At 35.4% G+C, this 18,573-nt stretch overlaps 1 protein-coding gene across 5 annotated transcripts in view; it reads left to right on the top strand.

Annotated features, from left to right (window-relative positions):
* The window catches only part of EDEM3 (ER degradation enhancing alpha-mannosidase like protein 3), a 70,591-nt gene that overhangs the window by 16,443 nt on the left and 35,575 nt on the right, over positions 1–18,573 (top strand). For 4 of the 5 annotated variants that reach the window (XM_035010649.1, XM_035010650.1, XM_035010648.1 and 1 more), the window contains exons 3-8: positions 2,162–2,262; positions 3,219–3,258; positions 8,341–8,453; positions 9,432–9,585; positions 14,885–15,019; positions 17,303–17,408. In XM_035010649.1, the coding sequence (XP_034866540.1) occupies positions 2,162–2,262; positions 3,219–3,258; positions 8,341–8,453; positions 9,432–9,585; positions 14,885–15,019; positions 17,303–17,408 (649 nt within the window). Of the gene's footprint in view, positions 1–2,161; positions 2,263–3,218; positions 3,259–8,340; positions 8,454–8,559; positions 8,666–9,431; positions 9,586–14,884; positions 15,020–17,302; positions 17,409–18,573 lie in introns of those variants that run through there. The other variant, XM_035010652.1, reaches the window with a different exon arrangement.

The following is an 18,573-nucleotide window of genomic DNA, read 5'->3' as shown; positions in this document are numbered from 1 at the left end:
GATGGGAAGACTCAGTTGGTAATGATGTCAATTCTCCCCAAAGTAGGCTCTTCCAATTAAAATTTCAATGGAATTTTAAAAGAAAATTTAAAGTTATCTGGAGAGGTAAATTTGAAAATGTAGTTAAGAAAATTTTGAAGAAAAATAACGGGGGAGTAAGTTGCTGTACTAAGTAGCAAGGTATGGTGCAAAGATAGAATAATTAAGATAATGGTTTAGAGCGGGAAATAGGTCTGTCAAGCAGATGGGTCTATAGAACAAAATTGAGGCTACAGAAACATATGTAGACAATTTTGAACTAATAAAGCTTCATTTCAAGCAATTAGGGAGAGGATGGGTTATTTAAAAGAAAATTGGCTGTTTTGGGGGGCAAACACAGTTATATCCCTATTTTACATCATAAAGAAAATTAGATTCCAGATGGAGTAAATCTGTAGACATAAAAAAAAAAGAGTGCTGTTTTCAGAGGCTCAAGATAGCCTTCTTAACCATGCCTAAAATCTAGAAACCATAAAGGAAGAGACTGATAGACTTAACTACATATTTAAAGCTTAAAGTAGGGGTGCCTCAGTGGCTCAGTCGTTAAGCGTCTGCCTTCGGCTCGGGTCATTGATCCCAGGGTGCTGGGATCGAGCCCCACATCAGGCTCCCTGCTCAGCGGGAAGCCTGCTTCTCCCTCCTGCTCTCACTCACTCTCTCTGTCAAATAAATAAATAAAATCTTAAAAAAAAAAAAAAAGCTTAAAGTAAAGCACCAAAACAAAGTTGAAAGATTAACAAAAGACAGGAGAAATATATTTACTATATAAAACAAACACAATATATAGAGTGTCTTGGCTAATAAGACAACCAGTAGAAAATGGACAAAACATATAAACAGATGTTTCAAAAAAATAGCAATGACTAATACAAAAAGATGTTTATCCTCATTAATAATAAAACTTGAGATACCATTTTTTACTCAGGAGATGGGCAAAATATAAATCATTGGTCATCTCCTATGTTAGAGTATTGTAGGGATGTAAGTTAGTGTCTTCATTTTGATAGTTATCAGAAATTAAATATCCATACCTTTGGCCTATTGGGTCTATTTCTAGGGATTTAATCTACAGAAATACAAGCATATGTACAAAAGATATATGCATATAGATGTTCATTGTAGCATTGTTTAGTGAGAAATTGAGTTCAATTTACGCGTTCCTCAATAGAGGAATAAATGAATAAATTTTAGTGTATCCATACTTGGGAATACTGTGAGGAGCAGGTACCATGAAGGATCATGGGCTCTAGAGTCAGGTTGCCAGGCTTAAATTCTGAATTCATTATTTACTAGTTGCATGTCTGGACTTACTTAACTTCTCTGGCCTCAATTTTCTCATCTGTAAAATAGGGATAATTGAATCTGTTTCGGAGGTGTGATAATTAAATGAACTAAACTGTATAGAACAGTGCTTAGAATGTAAGTACTCAGTAATATTAGCTAATAGTAAATGATCACTTTTTGTTAAAAAAATACATTTATAAAATTCTAACATGGAAAAACCCCATTGTGATTTAAGTAAACAAATTTTAGAGCAATGTGTGCATATGGCATGAGCACCTGTTTGTAAATAAAATGTAAGTTATGTATGTGCCTGTATTTTAATGTATGTGGATAAATTTGGAAGCATAAATGCCAGTCTTAACAGTAGTTACCTTTGAGGAGTGAGATTTGGTGGAGTGGAAGCAGATTATCAGATTTTTAAAGATATTTTTTAGTATTTTTTTCTTAAGCATGTATTACACTATAAATTAAAAAAAAAAAGATTTTATTTATTTATTTATTTGACAGAGAGAGAGAGATAGCGAGAGCAGGAACACAAGCAGGGGGAATGGGAGAGGGAGAAGCAGGCTTCCTGCCAAGCAGGGAGCCCGATACGGGGCTTGATCCTAGGACCCTGGGATTATGAGCTGAGCCGAAGCTAGACGCTTAATGTCTGAGCCACCCAGGTGCCCCACATGATAACTAAATTTTTAAAAAAAGATCCCATAGACTAAGAATAGTAGAACTTCTGACTAACTTCCATCTTACTTTTTTTAAAATAACTGCAAGAAGGTTGTGTCCTAGGTGATGTTTGCTTTCTCTTATTTTCCTCAGTGACTCACTATAATTTTCCTTGCAGGAACATGCTTACCCAGCTGACGAACTCATGCCTTTAACCTGTAGAGGTCGTGTTAGAGGCCAGGAACCAAGTCGGGGTGATGTTGATGACGCCTTGGGAAAGTGAGTATTATTAACACAGTGGATGGTGTGGCATCTCAGGCTTCCGAAGTCTTAGACTTCCTAGATGCAGCATACAGTTGTATTTTGGGGGTTGGTTAAATATCAAGGACTGCTTTAAGTATTAACATTAAACTCTTTTATTTCCTTCTGTTATCTTTTATAAAAAATCATTTTACCTCTTAGATCAGTGAAAAGTTAAGTTGCTAAGATGAATATAACTTTTGAAATGTATATAAAGTCATTGACACATTATAAAGTGTTGATAGTTTAGTATTTTTTATATTTATTTTTTAAAGATTTTATTTATTTGAGGGGCGCCTGGGTGGCTCAGTCAGTTAAGCGTCTGCCTTCAGCTCCGGTCATGGTCCCAGGGTCCTGGGATCGAGCCCTGCATCAGGCTCCCCACTCAGCGGGAAGCCTGCTTCTCTCTCTCCCTCTCCCACTCCCTTTGCTTGTGTTCCTACTCTCGCTGTCTCTCTGTCAAATAAATAAATAAAATCTTTAAAAAAAAAAAAAGATTTATTTGAGAGAGAGAGTATAGCAGGGGTTGGGGTGGGGGGCAGAGGGAGAGGGAGAAGCAGACTCCCTGCTGAACAGAGAGCCCAATGTAGGGCTTGATTCCAGGATCCTGGGATCACGGCCTGAGCTGAAGGCAGATGCTTAACTGATTGAGCCACCCAGGCACCTTGACAGTTTAATATTTTTATTTGCTTTAAAAAAGAGTTAATATATTTTCTATTCATTTTGAAAGATATGGAGATACACTGAATATTAAACGTCATGTTAAGCCTTTTCAGGTGCCTTCAGTGCTTTCTAGGTTACATTGTACTATAGATGCATGGAAGTACTAGCTAATAGAAACTACCAGTCAATAAGGCATAGATACATCTGCTTATACATTCATGGATAAAATTCAGAATTCTAATGGTTTGTATCTCATTATACTTGTTTCTTAGATTTTCCCTGACATTGATTGATTCTTTGGACACTCTTGTGGTAGGTTTGATTCCTCTTGAATTTACTTATTTTATAAATTTCATAATTTGTACACTCAAAATATTATGAATACAGTCATTACGCAGTAAGTCTGAAGTAGAGGTTTTCAGAATTTAAGGTGTTCTGAGCTTTGTTTCTAAATAGTTATTTCACACTATTGAGTTATGTCATGTGAATATCAAGTGAAAGTATGCAGAAATCATGGAGATATTGAAATAATTTATAGGCAAGTTAACTTATGTGATGGCACTTTTAATCAGGAAGGTTGTTTCCCCATTCTACAAGGAGGTTGAAGCTATTGGAAGAAATTAATTCTAGAAAATACCACTGATATTCTTGTTCCAGAATGGCATGCCACAATGATACTGAAATTGTTAAACTAGAATTCTTATGTTCATTAAAAAAATTAATTTTTTTCCCACCAGTGATTTTTAGCACCAAGTGATCATTTCTTGGCAATCCTTTTCAACCTCATGGGATACAAAATCATTTAAATTAATTCTGGGGGGGGATGGTTTGTAATGGCAGAGGATAAAGATTCAGTTCTAGATGTCATGATTTCTAAATACAGTATCTTTCTAATTTTCTACTTTGAGATCATTTACAATATAAAAGTAGGCTTGTTTCAGAATTTTCCTTAAGACCTGGGTCTCAACTTTGAGTAAATGTCTCAAGGGCTGATTAATATTTTAAAAAACAAAACAAAAAAATCTTTGGGGTGGCAGGAATTTTTCAGAATTAAGCTTTTCTTCCCACTGTTGTTTCCACGTTCTTTTTTCACTGGGCATTTTCTTTTTCTTTTCCTTTCCTTTCCTATTCCCTTCTCTTCCCTCCTTCCTTCTATACCAGTGTCTTAGGAGGATGGCCTGTGAAGTTTTAAAAAATAGCCCCATCTTCCAAGTTACTCTGATTTAATTATTCTGGAGTGGGGCTGCGCATTATTATTTATGCCTTTAAAGCTTCTCTTTGTCTATAGAGTGCCGCCTTGGTTGAGAAGACCTTTTTGTTGTGAGGACGGCCGTTGTTTACAACTTTTACAGTTGGGTCAGGGTTTCAAATGTTGACTCCGTTTTTCAGAGATTAAAGGAATGTGGGAACTCTATTATCATGACTGTGAGAATGAGAGAATATTTGTACACCTTATTTTTGGTTTAGTGGTCCTGTGTGTTCTGCTATACTAGGGCTTCCTCTCAAATAAAAGACAAAGGTGAACAAAATATGCTGGGAGGCACAGATGGCCAGCCTGGGAGAAACCAAGTGGTGTACTTACAGCTGTAGCTGGGTTATACTCCCCAGGTCTACTTTGACATGGGGGAGTAAGTGAGGAGCAGTAGCTGTGTATTAGGAAAGACCATAGGTGAACTTAACTTTGTTTCTCATTCTGTCAGCTTGGCTTTATCCTTCCAGATAGCAAATTCCCCATCATCTCCCTGTAAGTCGGTTTTCTTGAACACGGACCTCGGATATCATATGCTTTAAAAAATCTTATCAGAAATGACGGGGAATAAGGTAGTTTCAGGCTGCATAACTCCTAAATTTAGAAATCTGTTGGCTTCTAATTGCGTATCCATTAATTATTACAGAGGTTCTATCTTTCAGGTTTTACCATTTGTATACTTGGCACTGATTCGCGGAATATGATCCCGGGACCAGCAGCAGCAGCAGCACTGGACAGCTTGTTAGAAATGCGACATTTTAGCGCCTCATCCCAGACCTGCTAAATCAGACAGTCTGGGAGGGAGGCCCAGCAGTCTGTTTTTTAACAAGCTTCCAGATGATTCTGATGTATGCTAAAGTTTGAGAAATACTGTATAATGATGCAGTGCTTTTTAAACTTCAATGTATTGCAAGTCACCTAGGGATCTTGCTAAAATGCAGATTCTGATCCAATAGACTGAAGGTAGGTTCCAAGAATCTGTGTTTCTAATAAGCTGCCACTTGGTGGTGCTGCTATTGCTGGTTAGCAGACCATATTCTCCATAATGTGTGGTATAAACTTGAGTTCTGGCTCCTTGTGGCAGGTAGTAACAAGAAGTGATCACATAATACTGATATGTGTAACCTTGGTCAAATTAATTAACTTCTCTGGGCTCCTGTTTTCACCTCAAAAGGGCCTAGACTAGATATCTAAGTTTCCTATGAACTATAAGGTATTATTTCTTACTGATCTTTGGTTCAGATTCAAATAAGTAACTCCTATTTGTTGAAGTTACCCTCAAGAAGAGTTAAGAAAGATTGATAAAGTCTTACATTTAAAAAAAAGATACTTTATAAACTCTTTAAATTTTAGTGTCTTCAAGTAGGAATAACCTAAGTAACTTATATATCATAACTTTGAAACATAAAAATTCACTTTGAATTTTTATTCCTATTTTAAACATTTTCTTTTTAATTTAAACAGAGGAATTAGTTTAGAAATATTTTTCCTACATTTAAGGAATTGTTTTGGTACATTTTATTAATATACTTATTATTATTTCTTTTTTTCTCAAATATTTTTATTTATTTATTTGACAGAGACACAGCGTGAGAGGGGACACAAGCAGGGGGAGTGGGAGAGGGAGAAGCAGGCTTCCCGCTGAATAGGGAACCCAATGCCGGGCTCAATCCCAGGACCCTGGGATCATGAATTGAGCCAAAGGCAGATGCTTAACCAATTGAGCCAGCCAGGTGCCCCACACTTATTAATATTTCTAATTTACTTTGCCTTTACTTTGATTATTTTTTTATTTTTTGATTTATTTGAAAATATTAATAGACCATATCACGTGTGACAGTACATGCAACTCTACTGTTTTTATTTTGGTCATACCATAATATGTTAAGTAGCATTTCTGTTGTCATAGTTTGGTCTTTAAATTTAATCTGTTGCTCCTCATTCTAGCCATCTAATTTTTATTGATATAATGAAGCCAAGAACTAAATTTAAATTTATCTTTATATTCTACATTACCATGAAATCTGTAGAAAGGAAGATATCAAAACAAATTAAAGATGATGAGGGAAAGGAAGAGACCTGAATTCATCTTTGCTATCTGCTAGGAGCTTAAAAATCTTATTCAGTAATAGAGCAGTTGGAATGAATTTTCTCACGAATTATGGACAAAGAGAACTCTTTCCACTTTTATTCTCCTTTGAAACAAATAACATTAGTATAATTTTTGTGAGTAATTCTCAGGAGAGAGACCTAGGAAGAAGAACAACATTAACAAAATGATACTAAAAAGTGTATGTGTAGGTGAGTTGGGAGTAGCACAGTTGTGTTTCATTCTAAAAGTGATTCAGGGCTGTATACATCTGCACTTGTTGCTGCAGAATTGACATGGATTTAGAGGTTGACAAGGAAAAGCCGTCAATTTAAAGGCAAGCTTGATAGTATATTTTACTCAGGACTACCTTAAATTTTACTTTTACTTGAATTTTAGTCAGATATTCTTATGGAATGTTCTATACCTAAATTAGAATCTTTGAAGAAAGCAAGTGAAAAAGCACTATAAAATATTATCAAACAAAAAGATTAAACAAGTAAAGGAGAACTACTTTTAATGGATCTGTGGTCTAAATAACATGTAATTATGCAGCTGTTACCGAACAATCTATCACAACTGCTAACTCAGGAAATGAACAGGTAAGGCCTGCACACTGCCTCGGCCAACTGCTCCCTCCCTGGGAATGCTGAGGGAGCTGGACAATCAGAAGCATAGCTCCTGGCTGGGTGTGCCAACACTGTTGTTTAACAAACTCAGGTAAACTTGTGGCAAGAGAAGCCAGTAACTCAAAAGAGGAGGATTTGGAAAAGAGAAGTGGAGAGATTTATTTCAGGTGCTGGCAGCTGGGGGAGGTGGCAGGCACAGGCCTTAACAACCGACCTCTCCACAGACATGGTGGACACCTAGAGTTTTATAAGGAGAGGTGGGGGAGTAGGAGTATGTACAAGAGAGCAGGCAGAGGGCGTGATCATGGGCTGGTGGTGGGGTGTCGGAAGGTGTTCAGCCCATGATCATGGGCAGGAAAGGGGACATGTAGGGTGTGGTCTTCTAGGCATTCCATTGGTATCAGGGCTTTTCTGGTCTGGCAGTTGGAATATTCTGGTCCCTGCAAAATATCTTGTCAATGACTCAAGAAAGTGTGATAAGCAGTAAGCACAATGGGTTGTAGCTAGAGCATGAGTTAAGTGGTCTTGTCTATTTCTGGTTTTAACTGTTGGGGTCAGTAGTTGAGCAAGAGAGCTTTCTGACACAGCCTTGATTTTGACTGAAAAATCAAAGCAACTATGTAATGCATTGGCCCCTTCATGGAACTGATTGCAAGAATCCACAGAATTCTTAACCTAGTCAGGATTCTAGACCCCCATGGTAATAACAATAACAATAATGATATTAAGCACTTTTTAAGTCAGGCACTCTACTGAAAATACTTTACATATATTACCTCATTTAAGAAAACAATCCTATAAGAGTAGATATTTCTTCTTTTTATGGATGAGGGAAGAGGCTCAGAGATGGAAGTCACTTGACCAAGATTACACAGGTAGTGAGTGAAAGAAACAGTTCAAAACAGGGCTTGCTCTTGATTACAACATTATACTCCTCCTTAGTTAGGGGTCAGGGCATCCACGGGTAAAGATGGCAGGTTGTGTGTGGTTTAGGATCAGTCAGTCATTCTCTGAAGGATGTGCTCTCTTTTGAGAGTAAGCAACCTTTAAAATAATGTTTGGTGAATAAGATGGTTTTTGTGTTGTTTTGACTTGGAAACCAAATCCTGGTAGAGCTCAGCTCATGTAGCTCTAGGTCATGGGTTATATATTAAGAAACCAGTTAACAGTTCTGATGATGATTGTTTTAAAGTCTTAATGATTTCCATGTATCTAAAAGAGAAATATATATAGATTCCGTATAATGTAGGCATTTAATTTTGGGGGGTTTTAGATACCACGTTTTTATCGGAGGCTTAAGGGAAACATTTTGTATGTGTCACTTTTTAGAGTCTTAATGTATTAACTTGCATTTACTAGTTCATTCTAACACTACTTATTTTTGACTTTTGGTGGAAAAGAACTTTATTTTCATAATTTTCTTCTAGGTATTAAATAAAACTAAAGAATTTGAAGATGCAGTGAGAAAAGTTTTAAGAGATGTTAATTTAGATAATGATGTAGTTGTATCAGTCTTTGAAACAAACATCAGAGTTCTTGGGTAAGTATGTAAGACACTAAAGGTATAATTTTAATAACAGAAAAGCCTAGGGTAAACTGTTTATTTCTTGATGGTAATAAAGCAAGATATTTCTTATGTTTAAAAGATAAAAGTTGGGATACTATATGAAACAGAGGCTGTAGGATGACCTTGCATTGTATGAGGCACAGACAGCAGCAGACTTTGGAAATAGTTGCAGATTCAAATCAAAGGTAATCCCATGTATTGTTTAAAAAGGATTAGAGGTTGAACATTTGCATATTACCTGTATCTCAGGTTTTTCGCTAGTTTACATAGTTTTCTAATCTTAGCCAGCACCTCTTCAGGCCAAATGAAATTAAATGTATAATACTACCTCTCAACTAAACAGTTTGAAATGCTCTCAGGACATTTAAAAATATTGAATTACGGGATTTATTAATTCAAGTTTCAACATTATTAAATTTTTATATTTAATGGTTACTTTTATGTTATTGTAACACATTTCCTTTGTCAGACAAGTAAAGTGAGTCTTTTTCAGTTTAGGAAATATTTATGTAGCTTTTCACAGAGTTTGTTAATCTATTTAATACAACGTTGGGGAGATTTTTTTAATGTTATACTGTAAGAGTTAAAGATTACGTGATGATATTAAGTTAAATTTAAAAGTTGTTAGAATCAAATATCAAGTTTCTTAAAATAAGTGATTTCTAGGATATTCTTTTTTTTTTTTTTTAAGGATCTGCTTTAAGAAATTTTAAGGTATTTGAGAATGCCAAACACTTTACAGCAGATAGAATATCTAAAACTTTTTTGTACTGTCTGTGTTTTGCCATAAAATGCATAGCCAGAGTTAGGTAAAAAAAAAAAAAAAAAGTTCTTCTGAGGTCTTTCCTTATGTATGCTAAATTGTTGATAACAAGATACCCACATCTTTTTGAGGTGGTGACTTTTAAGTATCTGTAAGAAGTGGATAATGTTTCATCTCTGTGATTGTAGGGGTCTTTTGGGTGGACACTCATTGGCAATCATGCTGAAAGAAAAAGGCGAATACATGCAGTGGTACAATGATGAACTTCTCCAAATGGCAAAGCAATTGGGTTACAAACTTTTACCAGCTTTCAATACTACCAGTGGCCTTCCTTATCCAAGAGTAAGTAATTCTGAAAAATATGGCAGTCTTTCTGTACTTCTTTGCTGTCTTAAAAAAATGAATTTTTGTAATTGGAGCCATTGTTCATCACCTGCTTGAGGCTGAAGAAAAATGTTTCTTAGCTATATAAAACATTTATATTGACATTTCAGTTTTGCATTTGAGTGGTAGGAGAGTTTAGATTCATTTAAGGCTTTTATGTGTCACTGTGTAACAGATTAGGTTATGCTGCAGAAGGAAGAGACAGATGCCAGACTAGAATTTGGGCACAGAATTATTTGTGCAGAAGATACAGTTGAAACAGTGAGAGTGGGTGCTGGCTCTCCAGAAGAGGATATGGAAAGAACACAGGACAGAGGGGGATAAGGAGGAAGTAGAGCGGTGGGGAAGAGAGTGTTCAGAGACTCAGGAGGAGAACCACACAGTAGTAGCTAGGGTGTGATGAAATCTTAGAGCCTCAAAAGGAGGTGTTTTATTTCTTTATTTTTTTAAGATTTTATTTGTTTATTTGAGAGAGAGAATGAGATAGAGAGAGCATGAGAGGGGGGAGGGTCAGAGGGAGAAGCAGACTCCCCGCTGAGCAGGGAGCCTGATGCGGGGACTCGATCCCAGGACTCTGGGATCATGACCTGAGTCGAAGGCAGTCGCCTAACCAACTGAGCCACCCAGGCACCCAAAAGGAGGTGTTTTAGAAAACAGTAGGAGAATTAGATGCAAACAGAGCCTTAAAGGATGTAATGTGGGGGAGAATAAAGGGGAGGGAAGAGTTCAAACTAGGTGAAAACACAGGACCATTCATTTTGAGATTTCTGTATTGGTAGTTAAAGAGAGGTGCAGCAGAGTCAGTTGAGGGAGTTTTGTTTTTCCCCCCAAGAAAATGTTATATTTAAAGCAAAGGGAAAGAAGCCATTGAATAGGGAAAGAGCTTTCTATGCTGATTTATTTCTTTATTATTTTTTATTTATTTGAGAGGAAGAGCAAGAGAGAGAGAGAGCATGAGCGGGGTGAGGGGCAGAGGGAGAAGCAGACTCCCCGCTGAGCAGGGAGCTCGATGCAGGGCTCGATCCTGGGACTCCGGGATCGTGACTGGAGCCAAAGGCAGACACTTAACCAACTGAGCCACCCAGGCGTCCCTCATTTATTTCTTTATTAATACTATTGCTCTCTCCCTCTTGTCCACGTTAGACACCCCTGCCATTACTAAGTTGTGATAGTTTTTCACAAAAATTATGCTAGTTGAAGCCAATATAATTCCTAAACTATTGTAAATACCTATCTTTCTCTTTTCTCTCTGGTTTATTTAGAGACTTACAAAATTAATCTTACTAAAGCAATTTTAATCAAACTACCCCCAGAAGTTTTACTGACTCCCTGTTGTACAGAGTATCTTTTAACTTTCAGAATTCATTATGGTTTGGCCATAGGCTTTCTGACCTGCTCTCAGAACCTCACACCCCAATGAAATGAGTGTTCCATTTCAGCCAAAAGAATCTATTAGTGTCCCCCCAAACACCTAAGATATGTTTTTCTTTGTTTTTTGTTTTTTTCCATTTCCATGCTGTTAGGCCTGTCACCTCTATTACCTGGAATAACTTTTCTCCCACTGTAAATCAAGTAAGACTCACTTTCACCATCAAAAAACCTTTGACTGGAGAGACAGCATAATATAGAGCAGTGCTTTTCAAACTGGAGGTCATAGCATATTATATTACCCACCAAGTTAGTGGGTTGTGACCAACACTTTTTGTTTGTTTGTTTGTTTAGTGAAACAGACTATTTATTAGATCTCTTATTTAAATTTCTCACTCTTGATATTTTGAATAGCTCTTCCGTGAACATCTTTATACAGATCTCTTTACTTCTTCCATGGGATAAATTACTAGGAGAGGAAATAGTAAGTCACAGAAATAGGGAATGTTTTTTAAGGCTTTGGGTACTTATTGTCCAGTTGTTCTCCAGAAGGGTTCTACTTTTATAGTTACTCAGTGTTTTATAAAAGTATATGTGTCGTTGTACTGTTGCCAACAGTGTGTATTGTTGTTATTTTACCAAATGAATGAGAAAAAGTCTTGTTTTAATGTGAATTTCTTTGCTTTTTAGTGTGGTTAAACTTGTTGATGTTTTTATTTTCTTAGCATATTAAAATCAAAAACAAAGTTATTTCAAATAACCTAGATGTTTATTTAATTGAATTTACTGTTAGTAAATACTTTTAGTTTTTGTTATAATTTGATGTGCTAAATTTTGGGGAATCTAGCATTTCTTCACTTTTGTCATAACATGAGAAACAGGAGAGGAATTAAAACAGTAGCTACTAAGTATTGTAGTAAAATAAAGAAAATGTATTATTTTCTTATACTCTGAGGTATCAAGAAAATTTTAAAAATTGCTTTTTAGAAGAGGACTACAGATAGAAACTAAGTGTCTTCCTATCCTGCCTTCTTCACACTTACGAGCTTTTACTCATGAAAATATGTACAGTCTCTCTTAGATATGCATACATAATTGATAGTACTGCATTAGTGTTTTTAACTCAAGAATTTGCTGGACAGAAATGATATTTTAGTGGGTAATGGTCATTTGTTACATCTACACATAAACCCTAGAGGTAGTCCACACTTTGGGATGCCATTTCCTCAACGTCAATTAAAAGCACTTTGCCAGTTTTTCATTTAAGACCTCATTTCTGAGGTCAGGTAGGTGATTATATCCATAAAACACAGGGTTAATGGCAATTCCATTTTGATTTTGTAGATATTTTAGGGGTCTTTTGGGTATAGCAAATATATAATGTAGATAAATTTAGTGTAGGTAATTTAAACTTCTACCTTTTAATAAAAAACGTTCCTTTTTAAGAACTACTTTGTGATTCCCAGGACATAGGACCAGGAGGGAGAGACCAGGTTCCAAATTCCTTCTCAGTACAAAACCTTTATTATACTTTTAACCCTTTTTGTCTGAAGCCCTTCAAGTAAAGGGCAATAAGCTCCTTGTTTCTAACTTCTACATGACTAAATGGATGCTCCTACCAGTGCCCTCTCTACACCTGTCCTCTGAGATCTAGTCAGGAGGACTGCAGCTTATCTAACCAGCCTCTAGAGCAAAATTCAACAAGAGGATTAACATAAGCAAAAAAGGCACTCAACCCTTTTTCCTTGTCTTATAGAACTGGTAGTGCCTCCTGGAGGTTTTGCATTTGGAAGTTGTTTAATAACGCAGATCTTCAGCGTACGAGATGGAAGTGATATGATACTATGGATAGTTGTATTAAGAAATAGTCCTTTTACATCATTTAGTAGCGACCATCTTGGGACAGTGAAGACTATAATGCAGTATACAACCATCTTAAATATTTTTAATGTACAGAACTTCAGTGAGTCCAAGTATTTCCTTTTTTTTTGTTAAGAGAAAAGATACTAAAAATGGGATATAAATGTTTCCTGTCTTGCCTTTGCTTTCTCATGACTACTTCCCTGGACTTTGCCATTTGTTAGCCCTCAGCTACTCCCAATCCAGTGATATTTTATCAAATATCAGTGATATTTCTTCTGATTTTTAGATCTTAGCGTTTGTTGTTAGTTCCATTTGTTTGGCACTTATTTATGACTTTCCATTATTAGTTCCCGTCTCCATTTATATATCTGTCTTAATTGCTCTGTCTGGATTTTAAGCTCCCCGAGAACAAGGATCTTTTCAGTTACTTTGTATCTTAATACTCTCCACATAGTAGATACCTATTGATCAGTTGATTGTAATAATTAATAGAATTAACCAGAAAATATTTTTCACTGTTGACTCTTATTACAAATATTTATAAAAATTATTACACTTTACCTTAGTGCAGTTAATGTAAATATTTTATTATTGAGGATGTCTTCATTTTAAAGTTTATTCTTTTTTTTTTTTTTTAAGATTTTATTCATTTGAGAGAGAGAGTGTACAGGTTCGGGGGGGCAGCAGAGGGAGAGGGAGAAGCAGACTCCCCGCTGAGCAGGGAGCCTGACATAGGGCTCCATCCCAGGACCCTGAGACCATGACCTGAGCTGAAGACAGTCGCTTAACCAACTGAGCCATCCAGGCGCCCCTTAAAGTTTATTTTTAACATCAATTTTAATTCTGTTGGTAGAGATATAGGTAACATAAGAGGACAAGGGATGATTTCCATTCTGGTTTTGGGGGCAGAACTACCTAAAGCCATTTATTCTTTCAGAATTATAAATGGTAGAGATAATTATGAATTTGAGTGGGGATAGAGAGATACTTCTAGGCTAATAGGACATGGAATATGATGTAAAATGCCTCAGTGACATTTTGGAAAGTGAGGTGAATGGCCAACATAAAAATCCACTCCTCATGTCTCCCCTACATTTCACTTTTGTTATTTGTTTATTTGTGGTGAGTGGGTATTATCCCTGTCTCCTTGCTTAGATATTCCTAGTGTTTGGACCCTGTTAAGGTAATAGGCATACCCAGCAATTGATTTCTGCAGATAAGTTGAAATATGACTTTGTTTGAACTTCTCCTTATAGAGTCTGAATAATAACTGATCTGGAAACACTTGTATTTGATGCTTTTGTTTACATGTGGAATCCTTGGTATATGCTTGCTCTTTTGTGATTTATTTGGACTGCAGAAGACCATTCGAGTTTTAATCAGTTTCTAGTCAGTTTGGTTCTGGTTAATCTGGGTTGATAATGTAGTATAATTTGGCTGTCTTTGAATTATAAAAAAAAAAAAAATACTCCTTCGAAAAAATTTTCTTTGTGTTGCTTGATAGCCTGTCAGCAAGGCAATATACTCTATACTTCAAAATTTTTAAAACATGTAAACAAAATTTTAATCCCCTTTTAAACATATACCATAACTTAATCAGTTTTTTTTTTTTTTTGCTGTGAAGGACTAAGATAGTATTGGTTTTTCATAAATTCTCAATTAAATCTAATTTCTTTTAGAGCTAATCTAGTTTCTTGTTCTTATACTAACTAGTTCAAACTGTCCACAGAATCAAATTGTTACAGAAGGTATTTTCTCTATGTAATTCTTATATGGGTACTGAATTTTGGTCTCATTGAGGAAGGAAATAAGGGAAAACTTATTTACCCCATGAAAATTATATGTGTAGAATATACTTCTCTACATGTTAAATTGGAAAGTCACAAAGATCATCAGGTTTCAGTGTTTAGATATTTTATGACTTATTTCCATGATTTGATGACAAATCTTGATTGAAAAATAATCTCTTTTCCAGAAGCCATTTTCTCTCCATAGTTGCTAATGATAATCTTCTGGTTTTATTTAGATTAATTTAAAGTTTGGTGTCAGAAAACCGGAAGCTCGAACCGGAACTGAGACAGATACCTGTACAGCTTGTGCAGGTACCTTGATCCTTGAGTTTGCTGCTTTAAGTCGGTTCACAGGAGCGACAGTATTTGAGGTTTGCTTTTCATACAGCCTTTGATCTTTGGGGTATTGGGCAGAACTAACTTTATATCCTTTTTTCATTGCTCAAGTACGAGGATTATCAGTTGGAGGATTACTGTCATTTTAGTGAACTTTTGTCTAGGTTCCATCATATGGTTTTTATCAAAAAACCCAGAAGTCATTGTGAGGTAGATACATATTAATACAACTTGGCCTTTTTTCACAAACTATAAATTTTTAGGTTTATTCTTAGGAGATTCCAGCCATATTATATGAATTTGATATCACAAATGTCTTATATGAAAAACTGTCTTTTTGTTTTATTTGTTATACTTCTAGACGGTCTGTTGCTTTTCTGAAAAGTTCACTGAAACAGTGAAATTTTTGCACTTGTCTTGATAGAGTCATATCTGTAAGTTTGTTTACCCCAAGGTTAATGTTATTTCTTATCCAAAAGACTTAATATTCGCCAAGTAATTCGTTGTAGACTAACTATGTCTCACACTTTTATCTATTTGTTTAAGCATGTCATTGTGTGCAATAGTATCACAAAACACCTTTTTCAAACATATGACTTAGGAAGATTTTTAAAAATTCAGCAAATGGCACGCATAAAGCAAGCAGAAATAGGGAATGTATACCAGCATTAGAGACATTGGATCTGAGTGTAAGTAAAACAAGTCAGGTGGTCTTTGTGCGTCTATATGTTCAGGGTGTTGAGGACAGACTTACCATATTTGGTTTAATTTTTATTCTGTACTTTGCTGACATATTTTCCTTTCATTGAAAAGTATACTCACTTTTGCACTAATTTGAACTACAAACTCTGAGATACTGATGCATTTATAGGTTAGGAAAGTGAGATTCAAAGAGGATATGATGCAGAGTTATGGGTGAATGAGTAGAATTGGAATTAGAATCCATGCCTTTCTAAATTCAGAGCTCATACTCTTTCCACTGGCCTATTTTATACTTATGAGTAAATCTATTGAAAATTATGATCTCTTTAACTTCATGAATATATAGTAATTTATTGTAGGAGAAGCAACCTGATGCAGTTGACAGCGTCAATCTAATACAGGGTTGGCAAACAACAGCCTTGGGGCCAAATCTAGCCACTGCCTATTTTTGTGAATAAAGTTTTATTGAAACACAGCCATGCTTATTTATTTGTGTCTCTGACTCTATCTGTGCTAAAGTGACAAGAGTTGAATAATTGTGATAGTGACTGTATGGACCCATAATGCCTAAAGTACTTACCATCTGATGAAAAAAGTTTGCTGACTTTTGGTCTAACATATAAAGAGATATGAATTCTCATATTCTATAATTCAGTTTTAAACTTTGATTTCACTGGGCCTGTTTTCTTAGCTGTAACATAGGAACAGGGAAATAAAATCTTTATGAAACTTTCTGGCTCTGAAATTATAGCATTTAATTAAAGCCATAGTCTGCTTTGTTTTCAGCATAAATAAATTAATTCAAGAACTAAGACTATTTTATACTCTGTTCTTAAATCTGCAAAGTGGCAAATTGGTTTAATGATTTTTTTTCTTTTATGGAAGTACTTCTCCAATGCTAAATAGATTCATGTTCTGAAATTAAGTTTAACTTAGAAACTCTCCTGTACATGTCTTACGCTTTTATGTTTTATAACATCTTTTTATCCAAAGCTAAGAATTTGATCAGAAATTATTTTAATTTAGTGGCCAATGGATAAAAATAAGTGAAAAAAAAGAAAAATGGTGTCATAAGGTTAGGTTTGGTATTGTCAGATGAATACTAGTGAATTTATTTACCTTCACTAACAAAGTTGCATGCTGTGTAAAAAGTGGGCTCCTGAAATGCTTGTTTGTGTTTCAGAGATGACATACCAACTTTGGAATTCTCTTCTAATTCTCTAAATAAGAGTATGTAAGGAGATTTTCACTTTGTATTTAAATGATAGAAATTATTTGAACAAGTGCATTTAATTATGGCAGCAATTAATATAATTTAATAATACATGTATGTGAATTGAACTTGCACTGCAAGCATAGACGAACATGATGGTCTCAAAGTGAGATCACTGCCACTAAATAGTATTTAGACTCATTCTTTTTAACTAGGCTTGATTGGCTGAAAAAGAGCCAAGATTTGACTTGTAAGGAAATTTAATGTGTATTATAAATGATTATCATAGGAATTTTATATAATCCTTAAAATATTCTATGGGCCTTTGACTTTGGTTTCTTTGTTTCCTGTTTGCCAGATACATGCAGTTCTTCAAGTATGCTTTTCTTTTTTTTAATTATAGGAATACGCAAGAAAAGCTCTTGATTTTCTCTGGGAAAAAAGACAGCGAAGTAGTAATTTAGTGGGTGTGACTATAAATATTCATACTGGAGATTGGGTAAGAAAAGGTATGTAAGTTGGGCTTTTTTTTTTTTTTTCATGTAAGTTGGCCTTCTTAAATTAAGCCTTCACATCCTCAGAATGGTTGGGAAATAAAGGATTTTCATTTGTTAAAATAATCTTTGGGACAGTATAAAGAATCGTTTTTCACCAGATTGCTGGAATTTTAATTTAACCTGATTTTCTTCTTTGGGACCAAATAATAGCACCCTTATTCTAGATGGACTTACTGTTTTATTTCATACCTTAATGGTTATAGCATTATAGATATAGGATATAGATGAAACACTAGAACTAGTTTCCTTGAGAACTAGAGAATCAGAATACCTCAGTCATCTCAGACTAAGTGGAAATCTGCATTTAATAATTTATCACTAGATGTTATTGAAATGAATTGGAATCATGAGATAAATGTTACATGAACAAACAGGATATAAAATTATATAAAGAATATTAATTTTAGGGTGCCTGGGTGGCTCAGTCGTTAAGCGTCTGCCTTCGGCTCAGGTTATGATCCCAGGGTCATGGGATCGAGCCCCGCATTGGGCTCCCTGCTCAGTGGGAAGCCTGCTTCTCCCTCTCCCACTCCTCTTGCTTGTGTTCCCTCTCTCACTGTGTCTCTCTCTGTCAAATAAATAAAATCTTTAAAGATATATATATAACTTTATCTTTATAAGACACCCCTATACAGCATAGATAAATGGAAATATACTAGAATATTTATTCTTAGTAAGATTATCATAATTACTATCTATTTAGTATTATGTAAGATTTTTCCAAATTTTATCTAAATGGTCCCTGAAACTAATCTGAATTCTGGCTTCAGCATTCTGCCATTTCTTTTCTGTTTTTTTAACCTGCTTGGAACTCAGGTGCAAATTAATTAGTTAGAATTAATTTTAAATTAATCATAATCCTTAGTTTTTGACAACACTCATCATTGGTCCATGCATGGCCCATTTTACTTAGGCTTTTTTTTTTTTTTTTTTTTTTGAAGATTTTATTTATTTATTTGTCAGAGAGAGAGAGAGCATAAGCAGGGGGAGTGGGAGAGAGAGAAGCAGGTTCCCCACTGAGCAAGGAGCCCGACATGGGACCCGATCGCAGGACCCTGGGATCATGACCTGAGCTGAAGGCAGATGCTTAACTGACTGAGCCACCCAGGTGTCTCTC

Source organism: Mirounga leonina, unplaced genomic scaffold (genome assembly GCF_011800145.1).
Source record: "Mirounga leonina isolate KUSES-001 unplaced genomic scaffold, KU_Mleo_1.0 Mir_154, whole genome shotgun sequence".
Classification (NCBI taxonomy): domain Eukaryota; kingdom Metazoa; phylum Chordata; class Mammalia; order Carnivora; family Phocidae; genus Mirounga; species Mirounga leonina.
This window is presented reverse-complemented; position numbering and strand designations above follow the sequence as displayed.